At 42.0% G+C, this 27,041-nt stretch overlaps 1 protein-coding gene across 2 annotated transcripts; it reads left to right on the top strand.

Moving 5' to 3' along the window:
- Positions 1–1,792: 1,792 nt before the first annotated feature.
- vldlr (very low density lipoprotein receptor) lies at positions 1,793–26,441 on the top strand. 2 transcript variants are annotated; one of them, XM_003977294.3, is made up of 20 exons: positions 1,793–2,085; positions 9,355–9,474; positions 10,374–10,496; positions 11,979–12,101; positions 14,167–14,375; positions 15,383–15,545; positions 15,804–15,926; positions 16,115–16,237; positions 17,359–17,478; positions 18,204–18,329; positions 18,988–19,159; positions 19,373–19,597; positions 19,682–19,800; positions 20,315–20,454; positions 20,852–20,993; positions 21,115–21,264; positions 22,943–23,002; positions 24,740–24,817; positions 25,044–25,213; positions 25,605–26,441. In XM_003977294.3, the coding sequence occupies exons 1-20, from the start codon at positions 2,013–2,015 to the stop codon at positions 25,638–25,640; spliced, it is 2,595 nt and encodes an 864-aa protein (XP_003977343.1). In that variant the 5' UTR covers positions 1,793–2,012; the 3' UTR covers positions 25,641–26,441. The 2 variants fall into 2 exon arrangements, with proteins under 2 accessions (XP_003977343.1, XP_003977342.1); XM_003977293.3 differs by lacking the exon at positions 22,943–23,002 and having other exon boundaries at positions 1,794–2,085.
- Positions 26,442–27,041: the final 600 nt, after the last annotated feature.

Here is a 27,041-nt window from a genome sequence, read left to right on the forward strand (position 1 = left end):
TATTTTTGAACCCATCACTAAAACAAAATAAATCATGATCATTTCTTACAATCATTATACTCACATACTTTGTTATATTTTAAATCAATGGATTAAATAGTGTAGAAGCATGAAATTTCAATTTGGGACGGAATTTCAGGTGAGATCTGAATCTCATTTGTGTTACTTAACACTGTCAGACTTTCAATAGGGGAAATCCTGAGTATTTTAATGATATTTTGAATAAGATTTGAATACCACATTTATGTTAGCAGCTGTGTGATTGAAGCTGGTTTAAAGTGACATTACAGCTTGATATATCTGCCATTCTTACTTATTGATCTTATTTAGTAAGACATGAAATTATTAGCTTTGTAAAATCTCTGTCTGTCACAAGTGTGTGTGTGTGGGGGGGGTCCAATTTAGTTTTACTGCTTTTACTGTTGCAATTCAGAGGGAACAGTTTGATTTCTTTTTAATCATTAAAAAACAACGTTGTGTGTGTGCGTGGGTGTGTGGGTGTGTGCCTGCATGCATGCATGTGCGTATTTTGCCAGAAAGTGTACAGATCTAGGCCAGAGCAAGCCTTGGGGTGCATCAGCAGACATCAGTCATTTCTGAAGACGAGGTTGAATCCTCTGATAAGAGCGGTGAGAGCATCGTGAACCTGGCAGCATCAAGCCTTCCGGAAGCTCCTCAGTCCTGCTGATCAAACTGGAGAGGGGTGGAATCAGACAGGGGCAAAATTAAGGATGAGCAGAGTTTGGGCGTGCAGCACTTTCAAGCATTGTAGATCCACTTTTAGATGATAAGATAAGAAATGTTTTCCAAAAACTAGGCTGCTTCGTAACTATTACATTCTTAAGGTCAATCTGGTGCCTTTTTACAGTCTAACATGTCACAGATGTTTTCCTCGCTAAGACGTAATGGTTATTTTCTTTAGGTAACACTGATTTAACCTTAAAATCAACAATACATTTTCCTGTTAATGGTAATGATTGCTATAGCTCTCTTTTTCTGTACACAATTCATACCCTACATTCATACTTCTGTGGATAACAGTTTTTATTATGCCACCCCTAAGCGCAAAATCCTGATTTATGTGTCTCCTGTAAACCAAAGAACTGAATTAATACATGTGGCAGTTTTCAGTTGTCCTGTCGTTACCGCGTTCACCAGCAGGGGCGCTGTTTCGAGCGCATCTACACCAGTCCTAAAGGTTTGCAAGAGTTCAATAATTTTAAAAAATAAAATAAAAAACTCTTTCCAGAATAGTTGATGAACTGTACAACAGGCAGCTTCGGGGTGCAACATCAAGGAAAGAGACGTAATCATTTGCGCTCAACAGTTTGGCTAAAAACGAATACATTTGTTTTGCCACAACTAAATTGACTGAGTTGGTGAGTGATTTCAAATGGACGTTTTATTTTGAACAAGAGCTGAAACTAAAAAGACAATTGTGCTTGAACATTTGAAGAAAATCATTGCCATTATTATAATCCAACAAAAAACATATATAATAAAGACACACACTCACATAAATCATTTCATTTCAATTTCGTGTTACTACTACTACTACTACTATTACTACTTTGTCACAGTCACCTCATTGTTGATTATTTTATTATCCCAGGCTGTCAGGGAAGGGTTAACGCTGCGCCTGACCCGCACACGGGGACGCAAAATCGCTTTCGGACGTGACGGATTTTTCAAGAGACGCAACGTCTCGCGGCTCCGCTCGTCACCGAAATGGTTCTCAGCACGAGACGAGCGGACGGGAGCCCGGACGGCGCGTGGTTGTAGAACGCCATCAAAAGGCGCGCGGTGTGCGCGGCGGCCACCTTCTCCCTGCTCCTCCTCCCCCAACCGCAGCGTCGGGAAGGATCGGCCGCACTCTTCTGTGTGTGTGTGTGTTCAGACACGCGTATTAATTGTGTGTATGTTCAGTTTGCGCGTGAACCGGCAAAATCAAAGCGCGATCAGGCCAGAGCGGAGAGGCAGCCAGCTAGCAGCGGCGTCGTTTACTGCCAGAGATGGTCACGTCCACCCCGGGGATCCTGCTGCTGCACTTGCTAGTATGTCTCCAGCACCGCGTTGACGTCCACGGTAAGTGTCTCAGCCCAGTGTGCGTCTTTTGTTGTTCCGGGGAGCCGCGCACCGAGCTCGGCTAGCGCCGCCGGGGCGCACCTGCCACGGCTGCTCTCTGTGGGAACGGCCGTGCTCGGCTACACCTTAGATTATCCAACCGTGTTCTGGGAACGAGGCCAATAAAACGACTGCTCGTGGGGTTAAAAAGAAATTCTTGCTGGTTCGTCTATTAACTCGGCCTCCGCAGTTCTCTGGGTTTTAATTTAGCGCGCTGGGAGTATAAATGTCTGATTTGTGCTTGACGGTAAGTGTTTGTCAGCCGTAGCCAATTAGTCCCGAGGTCAATTAATTTCCCCCGGGAAGACGCGCAGTTCCTGGGAACCAACACGCGTAACCATCGCCGACTCTCGTGTCCTGGTTTCTCATCCACTCTCGGATTCTCTTCCATCACTGCCACCATCGGCAAGCTCGTTAATTTATTTATTTAGGTGCAAGTCGACAGAAGGGGGAGGACGGGGAGAAGGAAAAGGGGGGATACTGAGATTTACGGTGGTGGTGGGGGGGACCCACCAACGCTGCAGTGGAGCAGCAACAGCTGAGGCAGGACAGGCTGCAGGTGATGCCAATCACCGGTGCTTCTGAGGAAGCCTCTTTAAATGGTTTGTAGAAGAACATCAGTGCTAAAGGATAAATCCAGTTTGATTTGGCCAAGTATGTATTTCAGTCGCCAGCTGATTAGATATTCAGTTATATCTCACTTGGATGTTGTGCCAATGGGAAACTTGGTTGCATTTCCTTTTCTTTTATTTCCTACATTGCTTTTGAGGCCATGGTGTGGAAAGTTTCAGTCACTGTTTAAGGAGATGACAAAGAAAATGCTTTTCAGTCCAATCCAGTAAAAAGAAAACTGGTCCATAGGAGTGCCATCCATGACCTCCTTTTGTCACTTTGCCTTTATATACAATATAAACCTCAACAATACAATACATTCGTACTTCTGCTATAAATATAGAACTCAATACAACCTGGTGTTTCGCCCTGAAGTGTTTTAGCGAGTTACTATGATTAAACTTTACATGATCAGCATTTCTGGGGCCGATCATCAATTAGTGAGTTTAAATCAGGGGTGCTCACATTTTTTCAGCATGCGAGCTACTTACGAAATGGCCAAGTCAAAGTGATCTACCCACCACAAAAATGCAACACATCTAATTTTCAAATGTATTGAGGATTCTTTATATGTACAATGTATGTTGATGTACCTTGCATAACCGAATAAGCCAATTTTGCAAAACACACATAATTAACTATTAACATTTTTTTTGTAATTACTTTAATGACTTGCACTGAAATGAATCAGCCAGGGATGCATAGTCCGGACAGTAGCTGCTGAAAGCCAGTCTCAAGCACACTTCCAAATGTTCATCAGTCATGGTGGAACCTATTTGGACTTAATAATCTTCAACGCACTTCGAAAATGACATCGTGAAAATAAGTCCACCTCCCATTCCGTATGAAAGTGATCTGTTTTTGTCTTCTTACTTGGTCCCGCTCCCTCATTCATTTTGATGACCATAAGCTTTAGCGATGGCTTAAAATCAGAGGTAATTCGCTGACTAGCTTAGCGCTTCTGACTGGTTGCCCTGTATGTCAATCAAGTAACGGGATTGATGATAGGCTGACATAAGTTCTGCGGCACTTGGTGCCGTTGTTTGCACTTGATTGGTCACCTGAATGTCAAATTCAGTTGTCATCTAACTGGCTTCCCTGTATATATAAATCAAGTGATGGGATAAATGATAGGCTTATATTTTTTTAATGCAATGATCGACCAGTACCTCCCGCGATCTAAAAACGACCGGTAGATCGCGTAATGAGCACGTAACCGATCACGTCAGAGAGTAATAAATCAGTTTAAATTGCTTTTTTTATTTATTAAATACACTTGTCTGCTGTTGAGGATCAAAAATATACTCAAGCCCTCTTTTTGGATGTTTGACAATATTTTCCACAGACAGACTGAGGTTAAACATCAAGGACCTCTAGAGGCCATTCAAAGCTCGCCACATAAGTTCAAACAGGACAAACCAAAATAACTCGAGAAATAATAAATAAAAAACAACTTTAATTAAATAGCTTTTTTGCAACATATAAACTGCACATCCCAGATTGCCAACATGTTTGTATCCGACCTATTCAAGATTTAAAAAAAAAAAACTATTGTCCATCACATAGTGAAAGAGCTCAAAGCACCAAAAAGACATAAAAAAAACCTATCACCAATTACACCATTTAAACCAATAAGAGGTTTCCTTTGTTTAAAGCAAAACAATCACCTCTTATGTTTAAATGTGTTTTATTTTTATGTGTTTGGTGTTTTAGCCTGTCACTATGAGACAATCATTAGCGACATGATCACTAGCAAACAAACATGTTGGTGCAGTGAAACTTTATATATGAGATGGATAAAACTCAAACCATCACCATCCTGTGCCTTCATTGAGCACCGGGAGCTCAGTCCCATCACAGATTTTGCTATAAAGTTTTTTTTGTAGAGTTTAAAGACAAACTAACCAGTTTCTCATTATTTGCTTGACCATTTCAATTTACATTGAAAAACACACACACATTGTAGCTCCTTGTTTCAGTTTAACATAATTTCAACATATCCTTGTTTATGTTTAATATCACTTCATTTGCCACCACTGCTTTTAATGTACCGTGCTAATGTGCCTGTAAGCTAAATAACAGAAAGCGGCTGAGAGCTGTCTTTTGGATTCTTGTTTAGACATTTAAAATTCTTAACTAGCAGAAAAAAAAAAAAAAAAAATGTAATAAAAGGGTGAATTAAAGCAGCGTGATACACACATTCCTGTCCACCCACCAACTTGCTACCACCTCCTCATTCTCCAAACACACACGGATCAGGATTAGATCTGCTGTAACAAGATGTCACACAAATTAGATGGCAGCAGCAGGGTACATGCACTCTGTTACACACACTCACTCACACACACACTTTCTATCACACCACACAGTAAATCTAGATCCTTGGTTATAAATGGTGAGTGGGGAGCGCTTGCTTCTTACAGTGGGTGATGGGGTAGCCAGAGGGGGAAGAATGCTGCTACCATTACTGTTGTTGGAGAAAACTGAGTTAACCTGACTTCCTGTTCTGAGGTTGGTTTTGGTTGTTGAAATCAAAACTGCAGTCTTCAATTAATTAAAATGTTGACAGATTTTGTTTAATTAATTTAAACACAGTCAACTGCGTGGTAGCTCAGTTTGTTGTGGGCTGGGTTGAGAAGTGGAGGGTTCTCAGCCTAAGCTTAATTTAAAATCCATCCTGTAATTTCAAAGATTACTATAAAAATGCTCAGTTTTGTTTAAAAAGGGGCCTTGTTGACCCAAGTAACAGTGGTTGTCATGGTGAATGCCCACAATAGTGGGGAAATCATACAGCTGTTTTAGAAAAGGAGGAAGTGATCTGAGAAATCCTCCCCAAATCTCCTGATGGATTGTTGATGGTGCCTGTTTAGAATTACACACGGAATAGATTAATTGTGAGTGGATTCACATGGAAGTCACTGAAATTGCAAACAAGTGAAGTCATAAAGTCTAGTATATATTTTTAGCAGCCTTGCTGTCTTTATTCCATCACTTTTGAGAAAAGTCTTTGAAGACATTTTCTGTAACTATAAAATTGTAATTTCTTTTGTCGGTTTCAGTCAACAGACCATATATTCGGTAAACTGGGGCAGGTTTGTGTATTTAAGTAAGGAATTCTTGCCCGTCATTGTGCCAACTGTATCAAATAATCGGGTGTGCCGTAATCTCATGATAGATTTTTGTGCATCCAACAAGCCCAGCAGAAATCTATGCTGAAAGAACAAAACTTCAGAAAAAACTCCTCCACAACTTGACTGTGTGCTACAGTCACACTTCATGCTGTGAACTTATCCTGTATGGTGTCACGCTTTAACTCAGTGTTCTCCTCTGTCTCTTCTCCTTCTGTTATAATTGTTTTCTGGGGTTGTGCAACGTTCAGACTGCATTTTAGTCTGTTTTGAGCTTCTTCTGATGCCTGAGTCAGCACTGAGGAGGATCTGAGTCGGGCCTTAACCACGTACACCGCTTATAACTTGTGAGCCGATTTGTAGCAAAAGTAGCAAAATCAGTTGCAGTACATTTGAAAAGATTTCATTGGTTTCATCCAAACTAACGACTGTTGCATCCTAGGAAATTCTGTTTTTATCTTGTAATCCCTACTGCAGTTGATGAATATAATTAAAACTATAATATACTATCATTGAACATGTGACATGTGAATGTTGGTTTTGGAATCCTCACTAACTATAAGTTCACCCACTTTATTTATTTCAACTATGTGATTCAGCTTAGTCTTCACTGAAAGGCAAAAATACATGACAGGAGAGCACAACAACCAAAATTCTTCATCAGAGGCAAAGATGCTGGATTAGGGTTAAATAATACGGAGTAAAACCCCTCCCAGTGGCCCACAGAGGTCGTCCCCATTTCCAGTATCTGTGTGGTTCTGTAGTTACTGTTTAGACGTATTAAAGGGGGAACTGTGAGCTGTCTTCTCTATACACACAGTGGGAAGTCGGCTGCTTCTCCAGTTGTTGCGCAAACTAGTGAGTGAGTGGTGAAAAAAGTAATTTAGTCACAGAAAATGTTCTCAGTTGGCATCACGCGTCTGCAAACCCTTCCTTTGTGGTTTGCAGCCCTTCATCCTTCTGCTGTTTGGAGATGAACAAAGCAGAAAGCAGTGGTGAAGCCTCGTTGCTGCCGTTTCATAGTTTTCTCCTCTTTCTGCACTTTTGCCTTTTTGCCTGAAGGTTCTTTGCTTTTCAGTTTGACAAACAATACTTGTGAATCACTAAAGTTTGAGTGAACTATTAGCGTAATGGTTCTTTAGCCGCGATGGAGTCTTGAGTGTAATTACTGCATCAGGACTGCATTATTTTCACACTGGATTTTAATTTCCATGCAAATGTGACCTATTGAAAGATTCTTTTGTTACCTCCACTCACTTTGTGTCTCTTGAGTCCCAGGCTGATATACTGTATTTTCTGCCTTACTACAGTGAAAACATTGGGCTTTTTGACTGTGATTGAGCAATTTTTTATGAAGTGTCCATAGATTGTTTTAATCCCTTGCTGTTGAGAGAGAGAAGCTTTGGGATTCTTTGTTGTGACACTGATCTCTTCACGCTATACAGCTGGAACATTTACCTGCAATGTCTCCTATGGTTTTATGAGTGTTGTGTTGGTCAGTTCGATGGTGACAGACTAAAAATGTACATGTTTTTATTAATGAATCTTTCTTCTATTGAGTCCATGATGATCAAGTTTGTTACTGTCCCAGAGGTTGACGACAGTAATTCACACGATTGTTAACATGTTCTCTGAAGGGTTGTGGGCTTATGGCCTGACTGGTTTTAATTGGGCAGCGAGTGCTGGTCTTCCACATGACCTTCTGACCTCAGGGGAGAACAAAGTGGCCGTTTTCAGCATTCCTTTTAGGGTGTGTGTGGGGGGTCATCATTCTTCAGTTTCTGAGACAGTTTGTGAAGATGCTTTTGCTTTTCTTTGAGGTGATAACTGGCAATAGTGCTGGCATGAAGGTAAGCAGACATGCACTGTGTTTATACAATATACACATATATACATAAGTGTTAAAAGGGATGTAGGGTAAACAGTGTGGGCAAAGCCCCCCCAACACAGGGGAATTGCCAACTTCCAACTAGTGATTACAGCAATTGCTAACAAACCAGCTATCTATTAGCTGCAGTACTACAAGTACTTATTTTCAGAGTCAGGTCTGGACCAAGGCTCTTTACCAGCTTGTGAAACCCTGCGTGGATGATGCTGGCCTTGAGTACTTGGCTATAAAAGATCCTATAACCCTGAGCTCTCTGTGTGTTTATCACTGACCCATCAGTCTTTGTTGGGCTGGTGGAGTTCTCTTGGCTGTGAATTGATTATTTTCGATAGTTCTAGATTGACACATTACTGAAACTTCAGAAAATCTTTTTTTTTAATAGGAAAAGATTGTGTCCATAGTCTGCACAGAAAATACCTCCTGAAGTCCGTCATCTCCCCCAAACTTGGTTTCTTCATAATATGGTTGTTTTGCATGATCTAAATGCTACAGTATCTTATCTGATTATTTGTCCAATACTGAAGTGAGACTTCTTTTTATAATACTAACATGCTAGAAATATCTGCTTAATTCCACAAATGTAACCCACACACAGAAGTGGAAGAGGGCTATTCCCCAGCAGTTTTAATGTGCCTCCCCAGGGACATTATTAAATGGTCAGGTTTCTTTAAATGTCAGGTACATTTTCCTGTGATTTTTAAACCTCAGTATTATACAGCCTGTTAGAACTCTTTCAGGCTCTCATTTAAGCATGAGGTATGTTCACAATATAACAAACACTGACTTTTTTTGAAAGCGAAGAGTCCTTCCTGATCACATTTTGTCAAACTATTAAATTGTGCTTACATATATCATCAAAACACTGACTTTTGGCCTTCCTCACAAACAAATGCTTTATAATCAACAGCTGTATGATGAAATGGCACGGTAGCTAAATGAAGGATGTAAAGATGTAGGATTGTTTATGTTGAAGTGGTAACATGCACACGCTGATCTGGTCGAGTGGTCTTTGGGTTTGACCATTGATTGGGTCTGTTTGGCTGAGCGTGTGCCTTCAGTGGCAACAGCTCTCCCGACATTTGTGTGCCATGGTTTTCAAAGCTAACCCCATCTCTGAAGACATGTCCAAACCTGCATGCCTGCTATTTCTTTGTTTTAGCCAACGAACCTGCACGACTTGCTGTGCTGCTGCTGATATGCAGCGACATCCAGCAGAATGGTGCATAGTTCATTCTTACTGAGATTAGATTTGAATATCTGGTCATTCTAAATGTAGTTTCATGATGCTGATCCATATTCACTACTGGAAAAATAAATGGGGAATATTAAATTGCAAGTCCTCAAGCTTTAACTGTGAGATGAAAGCCTGTATGGATGCTATTGTGGCATTCATCAAGCAGTTGGTGGGTTCTAACCCAGGAGAAGCAAAGGAATCCAGATTTACTTTTTGATGTTTTACTTAAAGTTGATTTTATTTTTATTTTTTGTTCATACATACAACAGACCTGTTGGATCTAAATGGTATATAAGATTGATCATTTTAAAAGCGAATAATGGAAAATGTAATCGATGAAATGTCTGCCTTCTCTCCTGTGTTGGTAGGTACAAAGACAGAATGTGAGGCCAGTCAATTCCAGTGTGGCAACGGCCGTTGCATCCTATCGGTCTGGCAGTGCGACGGCGAAGACGACTGTACCGACGGCAGCGACGAGAACTCCTGTGGTGAGATGCTGATTACAGCCGCCCACAAAACAAACATCCATTCCAAAGAAGTGTTGAATAATGTAGAAAAGGCATCTTAAAAGTGTCAAATGATTTTATTTCGTAGTAAAGAAATAAAATGAGCTAAATGTTCAATTAAAGAAAAAAAATGCCTGTACAAAAATGTTGGAGAAAGGTGAGCATCTTTTTTTCCCCAGTGAACTCTCGGTGGCAGCAGCACAGGTGCGCTGCTAGTGTGTCACCGATGCCACAGAAGAAGAGAAAATAAAGCATTGAAGTGCATCTGTAGGGTATTTTGGGGGGGATGCCCCCAGAAGGAAATCCTCTCTGCTGGTTTTATTACCGCTCTTTCTTAATAAACTGTAACGAGCACAGCAAACACCAGCTGCTCACAGACAAACGAGTCATTAACATATGTTTAAAAGACACAAGAGCCAGGAATCGGAGCAGGCTGTGGAGCCACGATGGTTCGATGCCAGCATGCTTCTGGTAGTGGATCGGTACCAGCTGCACTCGCCTCAGCCACGGAGCATCCATCCAGAAAGCGCAGCAGAGAAACACTTGGCAGAGATCAAATCCAATTTTGATTTTTTGTTTTTTAGTCTTGAAGGAAATATTCTGCCAAGTAAAACCTCAAAAATCTTAAAATATATCACATGAGATTCAGCACCCACCGTGTTGGTGTGCTCCCAGGAGGAATAGGGCCAGGGTCACCTGGAACTGAAGGACCTGCTGAGAAGAAGGTAGAAGAGCTGAGCTAAACCCAGACACTAATCTAGTCTAATCATTTTAGGTCTTTGTCTATTCTTTATGGTCTCTCATATCTGTCATGAGACTGTTGGCTAGAATAAAAATTAACTGGAGAAAAATTTCACATTCTTACTTTCTTGCCTTTCCAGTGAAAAAGACTTGTGCGGAGACGGACTTTGTGTGCCATAATGGCCAGTGTGTACCTAAGAGGTGGCACTGTGATGGGGAACCAGACTGTGAGGATGGCTCCGATGAGAGTTTAGACATCTGCCGTAAGTTTGCCTTCCTATCGCCTTCACTCGCTTTAGCGTGTCTCTTGCGCTGGACTACTTGGTAAACAGCCAACACCTTCACATTGCTTGGGTATTTCGTACTGATTAGTATAAACTGCACAGGTTTATAAGATAAACATTCAGGGATGGAGGCTGGATGTATGTCTGTATCCTAGTTATGTTGGGGGAGAAGGTGACAGTTGGTGCAGGTCAGGAGCTTGTTGGGCTTTTTAAACCTCAAGGTCTGAGGACAAAATGAACACTGGGTTGTGGCCTTGCTGAAACCATTTACGTCAGTCTCTGACTGCACACACAAGAACCCTCTTGTACGGAACGTTATTCTCCTCAGTAAATATGCTGATGGATAATTACGCGCTCTACAGTATAACAGGCCCTGGAATCTCCAGAGGCAATGATCAATTTCAGAAAAGATGAAAGTGCTTCATGAAAGGTTGGTATTCAGTGTGCCTCCTAAAGCTGTCCTGAATGCTGCCAAAAATGAATGTCATGTAATAATTCTAACCTTCCGCTACTACTGTATAATATTATACTATGGTACTGTCCTGTCTTGTTTGAGGATTGAGCATGAGCATCTCATTATTTATTTATTGGTTATATAAAGGTACTATTTTCATGAACCACATTTCATTGTGTTTGTTTGGGTTTCCCGGTCATAGAAATATTTAACTATGATCAGTTTAAACAGACTGATCACCATTTCTACCTTATCTGTCTACCGATTTTAATCAACACATTCTAAATGGAACTCTATGCTATGGGTGCAATTTGATCCACCTCACTTAGCGTGACATTGAGGCTGTCTCTGTAGGTTCAATGTGCACGCGCGTTTCACTTGCACTTGCAGAAGTAGGTCGGACAACTGAAGGCCTCTAACAGCATTCTTTTTTTGCACACAATGGTGTGTTTAAGAGGTTGTGGTCCAATCATAGCTGCAGTGGCGTACGTGCAGGAAAACTAAGCTCCTGTAGCTGTTGTATCATGACACTGTTTGACCAGCTGTTGCACATGACTTGGCAACAGCCGGTGAGATCATGTGTGTCTGTTTAAAAGCACTTGTGCTTTGTCAGTTTTCTTGCACCCATATTGACATGAACAGCAGCTTCCAGACAAAATCACCAGGCCATCGATCTTTTTCAGTAGTGTTTAATTCAATCTAATGAATTAAGCACTTTTTTAAGCACTGACCTTTGGGGGTTTGTTTTGTGTTGCATCATTGCAGAACAACATCTTTATTTTTAAATTATCTCTCCACTGAACCTCTGGAAAATCTTAATCATCTATCAAATTATATTGTCAAATTGCACCAAAAAACCAACCTTTATTCCATTTCTGTCAGCTGTTAGAAATTCTTTTAGGAATATATTCCAATATATTGGAATATATTGGAATATTGCATGGGGTTGCTTGTCTGCAAAATGACTGAAGATTTTCAACACGATGTAAACCTTTATTGTCTCGCAGACACACGGACATGTCGTTTAAATGAAGTTAGCTGTGGCACAGGCTCCACTCTGTGTATTCCCGTTTTCTGGAAATGCGATGGGGAGAAAGACTGCGACAACGGAGAGGACGAGGTCAACTGTGGTAGGTGGAAATCTATCACACACTATTAAAGATGACTTGCTTCTAATTAGGTTAGGCCAAGTAGCGGTGTGTGGCGTATGGATGGACATGCATCGTAAACACACTAGTGGCATTTTTTACAGCAAATTAAGCCAATCTAACAGAAGTCACTAAAGCTGCCAATAGTTTGAAGTTTGTCCAGGTGGAGACCCAAAACTGTTGAAAGTTTATTTTATCACTTTAGAGCATCACCTGATTCCTCTGACATCCTCCTGTTAATTGCTCTGCTGAAAGTTCGTCTCACTAAAAGTGGTAAAAAGTTTGAATTACAACAGATTTCGTGGCGCGCAGTCTAGCAAATTACAATAATAACTTGCCGATATTTGACCTGTGGCATTTATAGTATTCAATTTTAGCTCCTGCAGCCGAATGCAACAGTATGCTCTGTATCTAGGTATTACCGACCTCGTAGCTGTGCACTGACCTCCTGACCCCACTGACCCACTCGGCTTACTACCTCAGAATCAGAAGATTAATCAGAATCAGATCAGAAGGTTTATTGCCATTGTACATGTAATACACAGTATTACACAAACTAGGAATTTGTCGTGGTGTGCCGCTGCGACATTCAACATAACATTAGACATCAACACCACACTAGAATAAGATAAATAAAATAAAATAAGACTTATATACAGTATTTACATAAATAGTGAGTGGTGAGAAATAGTGCAGGTCCATGAGGAGTAGTGTATTGTTTATGAGTCCGGCTGGCTGCTGTACATGGTGCTTAAGTGATAAGTCACTTGGTGTTCAGCAGCCTGATGGCAGAGGGGAAGAAGCTGTTAGTGTAGCGGGAGGTTCTGGTCCGAATGGACCGTAGTCTCCTGCCTGAGGGGAGGGGGGAAAACAGTCCATGACCAGGGTGGGAAGGGTCGGCCGTGATCCGACCTGCACACCTCCGGGTCCTGGAGATATACAGGTCCTGGATGGATGGGAGCCTGCAGCCGATCACCTTCTCGGCAGCGCGCACGACGCGCTGCAGCCTCAGTCTGTCCCTGACGGTGGCGCCAGCAAACCACACGGTGATGGAGGAGGTGAGGATGGACTCGATGATGGCCGTATAAAACTGCGCCAACATCCTGGGAGGCAGTTTGAGCTTCCTCAGCTTCCGTAGGAAGAACATCCTTTGCTGGGCCTTCTTGATGAGGGAGCTGATGGTTGGCTCCCACTTAAGGTCCCGGGTGATGGTGGTGCCCAGGAAGCGGAAGGAGTCCGTGATGGTGACGGGGGAGTCCATAAGGGCAAGGGGGGGCAAAGGGGCTGTAACTTTCCTGAAGTCCACAATCATCTCCACTGTCTTCTATCTGTACTCTCTCTCTGTCCAGCTGGCCATCAGCTGAAGGATTCCCCTACACAGTCCTGGTCAGGCTCTGGGATTCTGTAACATGCTGAGACATTTTTTATTGTAACAGATATTAGAAATGAAAATGATTTTAGGAGGCTTTGGACAGTTCACTCTGAATATGTGACTTATACTGGCTAAAGAAAGCCTAGAACTTCACGTTTGTGCTTCACAGAATTTATTAAGCCCTTTACTTTGTATGCCCTCACATATCTTATGAGGGATCAATTCACTGAATAGAGGGAGAAAAAGGCATATAGTTAACTAGACCATAGACTGTTATACAACTGCAACATTACTCCTGTTGTTGCAAGAAATGTCTTTAAACCTGTTTGTTAAAAGAAAGTGTTAAAGTAATTAAGATTTCTTTGTGGGTGCTGTTGAAGCTGTTTTTCATGGAATATAGATTCTTGAACCGACGCCGTCAAGCTTGTCAGATTCTGCCTGGCTAAATTGTTGGACTGCTTTTGGAAACTGTCAGTGATGCCTGAACTATTTAAGGAGTGATTGTTGGCTGAGTGAAGCTGTAATGTTGCCCCTAACTGGTTAGAACTGGCCTGCCAGATTTGCAACTGAATTCTAGTGATGGCTTTTCTGGGTTTTTTTTAAATTGTCTTCCAAGTGTTGTGAGGTGACAAAATCAGCTTAAGGATATTGAATATATTTTAATGCACTTTTCAGGAAATGTCACCTGTGCTCCAAATGAATTCACCTGTGCCAGTGGCCGTTGCATTTCCCGCAACTTTGTCTGCAACGGTGAGGATGACTGCAGCGACGGTTCCGATGAGCTGGACTGTGCGCCGTCCTCCTGTGCTCCCAGTGAGTTCCAGTGCGGAAACTCATCCTGCATCCCAGCCAGCTGGGTTTGTGACGATGATGTCGACTGTCAGGTAAATTGACAGAATACATGTTTGAGTGACAAAGCTACTCTACACTAGTGTTTTAAAACTTCATCTGTAACTGAACAAGTATCTTCGAAGCAGCGTTTGCTCTTTAAATCACATGCTTAATTTTTACGCATTGATAACTGTCCCCCTTTTTCCTGTGCAGTAGTTGGTAGTAGCCTGAGAGTATCCTAATACTCAACAGCCACCAGTATTTAAACCCATTCCATTGATGTGGTTGGCCATTGTTATACTCAGTTCTGCCCAGAGGGCAGCGCACGTTCAGATGCTCTCAGTCAACAGTTGATCTGTTCCCGTGTGAATAACTGACTTCCAACATGATGAAAGTGTAAGAAATCTGCAATCTGGCTTCTAAAGTGCTCAGCTATAGCGTTTCTATTCCCGACCACCTCAAAACTCACAACTTAATGTCTGTTTGGTTGCTTCCATTTGGAAATCCGGAAAATCTCTATAAATGCTCAGCCTGCAAATGATTTGATATTTTCACTCTAGATTTCATGGTGTTCAATTGATTATTAATCCAAATGTCTAATCGGCCAATCGCATGGCTGTTGGTGCCACCCAGGTTGCTCTGAGTATTTCAGAAGCTGCTGATCTACTGGGATTTACACCATCTCCAGGGTTTCAGCTGCAGCATTCAGACTGGTCAGAATTTGGTGTAAAACACATGAAAACCTTGAATTCTTATTGTGTGCATATTTTATATTACTTATCTTGTTCTGTGTTGCAAATGTGGCTCTCCCACACTGGGCATTCACCCTTAAATGAACTGTAAACACTGTCCAAATGTAGCTGTTGGCAATTTTTGTGGTACATGATGGAGCCAAAGTTACTGTTGATGCAACTTTCCTACCATGAGAACAAAAGCAGAAATTCTCTGTTGTCTTGGCGTACTGGCTGCCTGGATGACGGCTCTCCAGAGGAATAAAAATGAGCAATTACTGTTAAGTCAACAAGGCTAGAGTGACTTCAGGTCAATAATTACCCTTCAGGACCAGTCGGATGAATCTCCATCCCATTGCGGCCGTCACCCAACACCCCCAGCTAAGTGTTCATCCAGTGAGATGCAGTGCCGCAGTGGAGAGTGTATACACAAGAAGTGGAGGTGTGATGGAGACCGAGACTGCAAGGATGGCACAGATGAAGCCAACTGTCGTACGTACATACCAGCCGTCGCTTAACTGTCTGCTTTTGTGGGTTATTTTATTTTATTTTATTTTTAATTCCTTCTGAAGAAATGCACCTACATATTAGAATTAAAGCCATTAAGTTCATTTGGTTTAAGGCCGTGTCTGTATGTTTTCTGATCAAAAGGTTAAGTTGAGGGAGTCTCCAAAAAGTCAAATCTGATTTCTGATGGTCATTATTTCTCTCTCAAATGTTGGCAGAACTTTTATTTTCGTGTGTTTGTAGCTGTACGTTCATGTGGCCTGGATCAGTTCAGATGTGACGATGGAAGCTGCATCCAGGGCAGCAGGCAGTGTAATGGCCTTAGAGACTGTGCTGATGGATCAGATGAAGTCAACTGTAAGAACGGTACGTGTTCTGATGTTTTAGTGAGACTCGGGATGTGGTTGTCTACAAATCCATGTGAAAGACCTTGAAGTTGGGGAAAAGTAATCAGAATGAAGGTCGCGAAGTTCCTCCAAAGTGGAAGAAATTGTGCATTTTGTTTCAAATGTACCCGATATTGAGTGAAAGTCATGGCTGTTCTGTGTAAACAGTGACTCAGTGCAGCGGGCCAGAGAAGTTCAAATGTCGCAGTGGGGACTGCATTGAGATGAGCAAAGTGTGCAACAAGGTTCGAGACTGTCCTGACTGGAGCGATGAACCCATCAAGGAATGCAGTGAGTCAAAACTTGGTTTTGCCGGGAGCTGCCGGGGCCTCAAACTATTTTACATTTGTGTTGATTGATTTCTACCCTTGCATCTTATTGTAGAGTTAGTGTAAACCATACGTGTGGCTCTTCAGACATTTGACATATTCATTGAGACAGTGGGTGTATGAATGCTGAATTAAGGTGTAAATATGTAGCATGGCAACTGAACTCTCATTTGTTGAACAAGCTGTCTCATACATGAAGAATACATGATTTCTTCATTGGGAAAAGATTAATAAGATGATTTCCTTTTGATTAAAGTGCAGGACTAAACTACACAACATGCCTCCCTGACCCAAGTCAGCCAGGTTTTACTCTGGAATCCATACTTGGATTCCCAGGCTTGAACTGATTTGGCCCTTTGGGGACTATTAAAATCATCTCAGTATCAAACTGAAGACAGGGTGTAGTGTAGTGTTGGGCTAGCAATGCTACTCATAGGCCCAATGGATGTTTCTGGAATAAGATTTATGTTATTGCTGTACTTCATGTGGCAAATGGTGCCGTTACCAAATGGGTAAATTGAAAATGGGCCACACTCGGGCCATTTTGTGCCCCATTAAGTGTGCCTGTTTTGTTAGTAATAGAATAAAATCATCTATTTTAAACCTTCCCATGTAAAGTATGAGTGTTACGGTGAAAACTAGTTTTCTGCCTATTCAAATTTTGTATATGACCTTTTTAATTGGGCTGTGGAGCTCTGAATTTATTATTCCATGAAGTGCTGGAATTTGACATAAAATTTAGTCATGAGCTTGACCAAATTAGTGGCTCTTCTATCTCTTAGGAATTTATGAGACGATGTTATCCCCAGTATAGTGCTGTAACTATAAGAGCATAACAAAAACCCCGATGTCAGTGTTGTGAAGCAGAAAATATTGGTAGCTCATGCACAGCTAATCAAATAAACTTTAAAGCAGCGTTGCACGTTTCTCCGTGAGAACACTGGCTCCGAGTTGAGTCATCACTACTTCTCATGTCATTTTAAATACTAGCTTTTAGCATTCAGTAGGATTATTTCAGAGTCGCCACATTTTTAAAGATCCGGTGCAGCTTTGGTGAAGCTCAGCTTTCTTCATCTTCTCCAGATGTAAACGAATGTCTCCTTAACAACGGCGGCTGCTCTCACATCTGTAAAGACATGGTGATTGGCTTTGAATGTGACTGCACCCCTGGACTGCAGCTCATTGACCACAAAACCTGTGGAGGTAGGTGACTGGCAGATTATTGGCTGTAGTTTTAAAGTTTATTGTTGCTGCTGCCACAGGCTGCTTGGGTATTTCCCAACGTAAACTAGTTGGGGAAACTGAATTTATGTTGGAGCACAGCCACCTTTTTTGAGGATTCTACTTGTAAGCCTATTTCTTAGGTCACTTACCACAGCACTAGTGATTTGAGAGGTTTGACTTGTGCTGTATAAAAGAGCTGAACCATAACAAATCCAGAAGCTGGGATGTGGGTCAGTCCTGCCTGTCTACTGCTACAGGACCAATTACAGGGATCTGGTGGTTTGTATGTAGACCGGGCAACAGCCCGGTGATCATCTGAAAGAGGACTCTCCTAAATGAGTTGGTTGCTTCAACTCCAGCTACAGAGTAAGCATATAAAAGCAGTGCATGGTAATATGCTAAACACCAGGCCAGTTTTGGAGGAATTTGGCTCCTGCCAGATGTGCAGAACATTGAGAAAGGAACATGGAAATCTGTTTAAAGGTCTTAAATCACTCTGTTATGCTATAAAAATGTGCACAGGGCCAAAGCATATCTGTATGTCTCAGCTGTGTAAAAGCACACACTGAGAATGCTGTTTATTTCTGTGAAATGCTCCACTATCGTACCTGAAACATTCAGACATTTGGATAAACGGCTTTGCTGCCAGCTGCATCCTCCGATTTTCTCCCTCTCACGTCTCCCCCATGTTGGTCTCTGTGCAGACATCAATGAGTGTCTGAACCCTGGTATCTGCAGTCAGATTTGCATCAACCTGAAAGGAGGATACAAGTGTGAGTGTCACAATGGCTACCAAATGGATCCAACTACAGGAGTCTGCAAAGCTGTTGGTGAGTCCATGGCTGGGCGAGAATCTGCTTTCTGGCTGGAAGACCTGTTTTATCCTCCCCGATCAATAACAGTGAGGCGCAACAGGCTTCTTATAGGGTTTTAGTTGTTTTTAAATGGGTAGTGTGCCGACTAAATGGTACATTTAAAAATGAATACCTAAACTGATCAGCTGAGATTGGTTATTTGCAAAGCACTTAACAGTGTAACAATCTGATAAATCCAACTTAACATTCATCCTAAAACTTCAGGGAAAACAATAAAAAATAAGACGAAAAAAAGTAGATAACAAAATGCAACCTCATACTGAAAAGCCCAAGAGTAGAATTTTTTTTTTTTTTTTTTTTTTTTTTTTTTTTAAAAGAAGAGGCTGTTCACAACTAAATGCCAGCTTGCCATGCAGTGGTACAGAGCCCCAAAAACACTGCCTTCCAGCTCTTAATTCAAAGTTTTTAGCAAATCGTTGGAGGTTGTTTTGAACTCGAACCCTCAAAATGTAATTTTTCTTGGTCCATGAGGTTTCAGGACTTTTGGAATCTGAAATGGACCACTTGTTCATTCGTTGTTGTCTGAAGCATTAAAAGTAACCAGAGGCACCTTTGAAGGCTGCACATGTTCGCCAATCTGTTGGATTTCTCTTAAAACATCCTTTCACCTCAGGCAAGGAGCCCTGCTTGATCTTTACAAACCGCCGTGACATCCGTCGCCTCGGCCTGGAGAGGAAAGAATACACTCAGCTTGTGGAGCAGCAGAGGAACGCAGTGGCCCTGGATGCAGACTTTAACCAGCAGACAATCTTCTGGGCTGACTTGGGACAAAAGGCTATTTTTAGGTAATTTACTTACGCCTGAATAAAGCTTATAAAGGGTGCCATCGCGGCACGTCATCGGAAGTATTCACACATTGTTATTTAGTGTTTTTGTGCCCAACTACTGGAGATGGTTTCTGTTCATTGTTTATGGAAATATTCATTGTGCCCTGTAGATTTCAACTAATCTGTTTATTTTAAATGTACTCGCATTACCTCTGATTTTGTATCTTTCAGCGCGGTGCTGGACAAAAGAGGAGACATCGGAGTGCACACTAAAGTGGTGGATAATGTCCAGACTCCTGTGGGGATCGCTGTGGACTGGATCTATAAAAACCTGTACTGGTCTGACCTTGGCACCAAAACAATTTCTGTATCCAACTTTAACGGCACAAAGGTGAAGGTTCTGTTTGACCGAAGCCTGAAGGAGCCGGCGTCGATTGCTGTGGACCCGCTCTCCGGGTGTGTGGGACCCCTTTGGCTGGTATTCAGTCCCAGTCTTATCAAGGCAAAGCTCTGAATCTGTCCACGTTCCTCCTCCTGTAGTTTCCTGTACTGGTCCGACTGGGGTGAGCCTGCTAAAATTGAGAAGTCCGGTATGAATGGAGTTGACCGGCAAGTTTTGGTGGTATCGGATCTTCAGTGGCCCAATGGAATCACCTTGGGTAAAAATGCACACATGCATGTACACATTCTATCTCTTATACCAACTAAGAGCATATTTAAAAAAAAAAAAATGTTATATATTTTTTTTTTTTTTTTTGGATTTATTGGATTTTTCTTCTCCTTCCTGAGGTTTAAGTCCCACCTATGAACACCAGGATTTTCTCGGCCTTTCCTTTTTTCCAGATTTAATTTTTAAATGAACCTGCAGTCTTGTTTGTTTTCCTCACAGTTCGTTTACTCTCCTCACATCACTGGGGGCTGATAACGCAGCTCTACTGATTTATTTCTTTATTTATTTTCTTTTTCTTTACTCTCTGATCCCCCCCCCCCCCCCCCATTTCATCAGTCAACACATCCCCATATAATCGTGCATCACTTCTTTCTTTCCAGGCTCTTTGTGGAACTGTTGGGCTTCTGCTCTTCATCTATTCTATAGACTTGTCTGTTTATCCCTGCTCTGGTTATTTCTGCGTCTCTTTTATTACACTCTGGGTTTTTCTCTCTTCCTCCCAGATCTGATCAAAGGCAGGTTGTACTGGGTTGACTCAAAGCTCCACATGCTCTGCAGCGTCGACCTGAATGGAGACAACAGGAAGAAGGTGCTCCAGTCCTCGGAATACCTGGCCCATCCGTTTGCTCTCACAGTGTTCGAGGTAGAACCGTGGCCCACTTGCCATTTGGTGGCCACATGTTGGCACCTCCATTTCTGTAATTTGCATAAGGGAAAAGTAAAACATTTAAAAAAAAAAAAATCTTGTAAACCTTTTTTTGTAAAACTGAGATGACTCAAAATAAAACGGTTAATTCTAAGCCATGATGCATATTAGACAAGGCTTCAGCTGTTAAGTGCCAGAAATGTGTAACAAAATGAACCTCAACAAATTCAGTTCTGGGTCCACAGATATTTAGGTCCAATGCTCCCACTCATCCTTAGTGTAATACTGTAGTTGAAAGCTTGGCTGCTTCATAAGACTCCGATTTTCTAGTATTATAGTCTAACCTGTTTACACGGCGTTGGATATTTTTTAGATTTGCTTGTCATCTTTGCAGGATCGAGTCTTTTGGACAGATGGTGAGAATCAAGCTATTTATGGTGCAAACAAATTTAGCGGCTCTGACGTGGCGACACTAGCGAGCAACCTGAATGACCCACAGGATATCATAGTCTACCATGAGCTCATTCAGCTCTCTGGTAAGATCTGTGCTCCGCTACCACGTTTTCAATGGAGCGGTTCAGTAGCAGAAATATTTATGAATGAGTTTAAATGTTTTATTGCTGTTGCTGCTTTGATATTTATTTTTAATGTGAACAGGTACCAACTGGTGTGCAGAGAAAGGTGAAAATGGCGGCTGTAGCTACATGTGTCTTCCTGCTCCACAAATCAACAAACACTCTCCCAAGTACACTTGTGTGTGTCCTGACGGCCAGGAGCTCGCTGCTGACGGGTTACGTTGCATTCCAGGTGTGTGGGAACCCTCCGTATGGCATGACTAACTGATCTTGAATCCAATCAGCCAGCCCCGATTCCCTCGTCCCCATGAACAGGTTTCCATACCACTGAAGTGTTTGGTCACAATTCGGTGTTCCAATATGGCTTTTTATTTTTTTTTTATTCATTAGAAATCTACCTTAGGCTTTGTCATTTATTTTATTGATGAGTTAAAACAGAGGTGTTTCTCTGGACTGTCCGGATAAAATTAATCATGTTGACTATTCGTCACCATGGCAATCTTGATTTTCAACATGATGGTCGCACAATTTGAAGTCTGATTTAATCAGCTGGTCACTAGTGAGAATGGCTTTTGGCCCAAGTGGAATCAAGGTGTTCCTTCTGATGTGCACCTGTGTAAATATACCGGTAGGCTTCACACACCCAGGGAACTCACAGGGGCTCTGAGAGAGTCCATTTTGGAGAACGAAGCCTTGGTGGAAACGGTTCCCATCCAGCCAGACAAACGTAGTTCTGTCCCCATCATAAGGTGACAATGAGTCAAGCTCATATGTAAAAGAAGTCTGTAAGTGATGTATAGATTTTAACATAAACTCTCCTGGCTCTTCAGCTTGTACCTATAAAAAACAGTGCTGCAAGATTCTCTCAACTTGGTTCCATTTTCTTGGTCCGTCCAGCTCTGCTCTGTGCTCCTTTTCATGCTGAAGGAGCGCTGGATGGTAACCCGACAGCTGAATTCAACATACATTCTCCTAATTGGACTCAGACTGTAGGCCAAGGCACCGGTACATCTCCCAGACAACTGTCTGCACAATTGTGCTCTTTTCCTTTTCATTGAACTTCCTGCATAGTTAGTCCCTGAAGGATGTCTACTCGGTCCACTACTGCAGGATGTTTTATTAAGCTTTTATTACAAATGAAGAACAGCAGCTATTTACATCAAGCATTTTTTGTTGAGTTTTAAATTAAGCTTAATGAAAAAGCTCCCCACATGTCTGCCAGAAAGAGTTCAGCTCTAGTTTGTTCGAATCAGACTGGTGAGGTGTGTTATAGCAGCAGAACCTGGAGCCTCTTCAGTGATTGGAACCATTCAGGCAGCTAAAGGGTGCTGCTGATGTCCTGCCCTCCACAGGAGCATCTTCACGTCCTTCACGTATCCAGGTCTCTATAGTCTGACCTGGACCTACAGGCTCTTTACTGCTGCTGTCACTTCATTTCCATAATGTTTCTTTGTGTCCCTTTCTCTTTTTTAGCATGTTTGTTACATCTACAACATTCTTGGATAGTTGCTGATAAGAAGCTTTGTTACTGAGCCTTCACATGGCTAGTTTTCTTTTACATGTTCAAACCGTGAATACTGCAACAGCCGTCGTCCAGGTGGACGTGGGTGTGCACGCTTGGGGTTTTGGGTTTTGTGTGTGCGTTTGTTCTTTCACGAGCATGTCTGAGGGTTTTTGCTGTGGAAAATCATTTTTATTGTAATGGATGGCTCATGCGTCAAAGTGGGAGGTTTGTGTCATACTGGTAAAGCAGCCCTATATTTCCTGTCACATTTATTTACCCTCTTGAGATCTGGTCTACTTTCTCTGAAGACCTACATCCATACATGCTAAATGTAGGCCAGGTTGTGTGGCCTGGTGTTGTGCAGCTGCTGTTGTCATTGCTTGACTCTGGGCTCTCTTTGTGACAGACGCCTCTACCAAAGATCCTTCAGAGGATGCTGGGAAGGCTCTAAGTCAGCCACCTGCAGGTAAAATGAGCGGCTGCCTGTTCTGCTGCCTCCGCGTGTGGATGCTCTAATGCATGTTGCATTCATTAACGGCAGAATAACTATGGGTCGTTTTGAAATTGGTTTTATTGTCAACAGATGCTTCTTTCTGAATTTTCAGCTCATGATTCCCTCCTTTAGTTTTGTCTTGCGTCTGTGTTCCTCTCAGGTTTCTGAAACGTGTGCAGATGTGTGTCAGACTTTGTGTTTAAGCTGATCACCTCCTTTTAATGTGACCAGCTGCTCCACTAAAGTTGTCTCCTGGTTTAGTTATCTGCCTGCTCTGTTAAAGCTCTCTGCTAGATATTTCAGATTCGACTTGTCGGTTCTGAAATATCACTTCATTCACTTAAGTTGGTGAATACATTAAGTGTCGGCTGAGGTTGGTTTTGAGGAACATGCGACTCCGGTTAATGTAGAGGCTCCATTTTCCAAACAACCTACTTTAGTTTCAGCTGTGATGAGCTGTTGTCAGGATTAAGAATATCTGCTGCGCACCTTCACACTGTAGTGGTAATTCTGTCATGTGATTGCATGTTTGCAGCCTCTGGCCTCTCCTTTTAAGCAAACCCCGAGCTGACCGAGAGCGGTCCTCTCAGGTTTAATCCCTTGAATGCAGCTTTTCAATAGTGAAGAAAAATGGACTTTTTAACACCAAGAGGAGTTCAGAAACAGGCGTGACATCTAGTGGCAGCATTGAGGAACTATCCTCAACTGTAAACGAGGGTTGTTGCTCTGTAAACGTTGCTGTCTCCAGGATGTTTGGCTCAGAAGCCAAGTTGAATGAATGAAACTTAATTATTGGCCAAGCTGCAAGTAGATTTCGGTGTTGGCTCCTGTATGTTTAAGCCCCCACCTGCCACAAAGTGTCTATTGCTGCTTTCACATGAGCTGTTTACCAGTCGGGTCACTCACCGGTTGTATAATCATGGGGCATCTCTCTCTCTCTCTCTCTCTCTCTCTCTCCTTCCTGCTCCCACCCAGCACATTTGTAATAACTCTCCCAGCTGAGTGAAGATTCCTTAGTCATCAGCATCAGATTTGTGTCATAGAAACATTTCATTCAGCTCAGCTCAGTTGAAGTCTGTAAAGCTAATGAGAAATATGCTAACACTGAATTAAAGATTTCTAGTCACAACCAGCTATTGATTTTTTGAATACTGCACTCTTCATTTGAATTATTTTTTTTTTTTTAGCAGCTTGATTTTTAAATATTTAGATGGGAAATGCTCTTTTTTTAGACATTTTATTCTAGAAATTTGTCTGTGTCAACCTGATGTGAAATGTTGTTTCTTTCGTTCCTCAGAAACAGCCCAGTAGCAGTTTGAGTCCTGTAGTAATGTAACTTTTAGCAGCTAAATGTTGATTAATCTGCTCCAGGTGCCCAAATAGACTTGATATTTAAAATGAGCACTGACATGATGGCGCCCCCATCCTGTTCTAGGATGAACAGTGTTCCCCAGAAATCATTTGAATTTAAATAACACATTTGACAGCCTTAAAACCCTGGTAACAAGACAACTGATATCAGTTCAAGCTTACTGGATCAGCACCTGTTGGCTTACAGGACCTACTAGCTTGAAACTACTGCCCAGAGGTGTCCTGGTCTGGAGTTGTTGAACGTCGTCTCTGGGTTTTCAGTTGTTGCGTCTCAGCTTTTAGTTTGCAAACTGGAGAACTTGATGTGCATTTTCTCACGTGGTTGCTTTTGTCTTTCAGAAGCTAACGTGAGCACGTCCATCCAGGTGGACTCCACAGCCAGAGGTTCTGCTGCAGCCTGGGCGATTCTGCCTGTCTGTGAGTCCCCCCCCCCCCCCCCCCCCCCCCCCACACACACACACACACACACTCCTGCTGTGCTGGACCCTAGGAGGGGTTTATTGCTGTCCATCTGTGCTAAAAGCACCTTGGAGTGCAGAGACTAAACAAGAACAGATAATTCAGTAGTCAGAAGAGTTAAATTAAGAGAAGAGTCCGATTTGTTGAGTGCTGAATTTACTGACTGTATTTTTCCGTTCCTTAGTGCTCCTGGCGATGGCAGCAGCTGGTGGCTACGTGATGTGGCGAAACTGGCAGCTGAAGAACCAGAAGAGCATGAACTTTGACAACCCCGTGTACCTGAAGACCACAGAAGAAGACCTCAACATTGATATCACCCGACACGGAGCCAATGTGGGACACACATATCCTGCGGTGAGTATAGTGTAGAAAATGTAATATGGTGACATTTGAGATATTATTACACCTTCCAGAATCTTTTTAGAAACGGCTTGGTTACTTTCTTTACCCCTCAGATGTTTCTGTAAATTAAATTTAATTTGGAGTTAGAGGAGACAGGTGCTGCCGGTGACCTCTGCTCTCAACCCGACTGCACCCGATAATCCTTCACATTGTTCAGAGAAGATCTCTGTATACACAGATTAGATTATTATGAATCCACAGTCCCAGGATGGGTTCAGCAGATGCTTGTTCCCACAGGGAAAAGGTTCAAAACAGCCTCCCAAATATGCAGCCCGAGACGGCTTTTGAAGTTTACAACACAATATTCAAAAGTTCTTCCTTCCTTCCTTGTCTCCTCCCGCAGATATCAATAGTCAGCACAGATGACGATTTGTCGTGATGTTTTTGTTTTTTTCCTTTTTTCCACGCCGAGCGTCACATGAACCACCGGCTCTTCCCAGACAGCCCAACTCCTTCAGAAGTGTATTCCATCAGTACTCATGGAGCCGACATCCACCCCTCAGTGGTCACCTGAACTCTAAAATGAACCATGTCACATTATTTTTGCCGCTGTTTTCACCCCCAACTTTCATCAGATGAGACTCTTGCGAGACCAGATGATGATGATGTAAGCAGTCTGTCTGTCCAGCTGTAATTCTCATCAGGTCATTTAATGAAGGGATTCAAAGGTTATTTACAAGTAGATGTTTAGTTACTCGGTCCAAACTTCATGTGTGAATATTTACAGAAACCACTCAAGCTGTAACTTGTTTTTCTGTACTTCCAGTGTTGCATTATTATTATTATTATTATTATTATTATAGCTTTGCAGCGATTGTCAGATGCCTCGACTGTACATATTGTATATATGAATCATCCCTCAGATACAACGGTCAATCAGGACTCTTTAATGCACTTTGTTCAAATGTTTCTTATGTAAATAAGATTGTATACATTTGAAATGAACTGGTTTTTTGCTATGGCCGGCTCTTATTCCAGGGTTAAACATGAGATGTAATTAACAAAGAAGAAAACTGACAAAGGCCAAAACAGCATTTGGTACGACAATTTTATATGTTTGATGTCGCTGTGACCTTTTCTAGCGTTGTACAGTGGGGGGTGTATTAAAATCTGAATGCTCTGTACCTGTGAAGAAGCTGATTTACAAATCTAAATTAAATCTAAGAAACATTGTTGAAGACCTGGGCTCGTGTGTGTGTGTGTGTGTGTGTGTGTGTGTGTTCCTATAATATGTTGAATAAGGTCCATTTAACCATTTTGGTTTTCTTATTGAAGACAGTCCCTAAATTTAGATTTTTTATTTTTTTTATTTTTATACAGATTTCTAAAATATTGGTTTTCTCTTGTGACAGGGCAGAATTTAAAGATATTAACGGAGTTGTTGCTGGCAGGATAACGACAGATTATAAAATTCTTAAAGGCATTAAAACAGGACAAGAGAAAATGTGTGGGTCACATTAACATTAGACTTGATTAAATTTAGTAAAGTTTTCTTATCTGTGATGAAATTGGAGATTACAGATGAGATGTCCAAGCTCTCTCACCCACCATCAAGAGCCATGTTGGGTTGGGTGCTGGAGGGAGGAGAGGGATGCAGAGATAAGAGGATCAGTGTTTAAACTTAAGCACCCAGCTCATCTGTGTGTGGACCCGGCGTCCTACAGAATTATTCTGTGTGTTGATATTTTGTGGCCAGTAGCAGCTGTGTATTAAGTGTTAGATTGCCGTCTCTATGCAGGTCAATTGATGACCTTTGCTGTTGTTCGGTGGTCATGTTGAC

The sequence above is a fragment of the Takifugu rubripes genome, chromosome 6 (assembly GCF_901000725.2).
Source record: "Takifugu rubripes chromosome 6, fTakRub1.2, whole genome shotgun sequence".
In the NCBI taxonomy this organism is placed as follows: domain Eukaryota; kingdom Metazoa; phylum Chordata; class Actinopteri; order Tetraodontiformes; family Tetraodontidae; genus Takifugu; species Takifugu rubripes.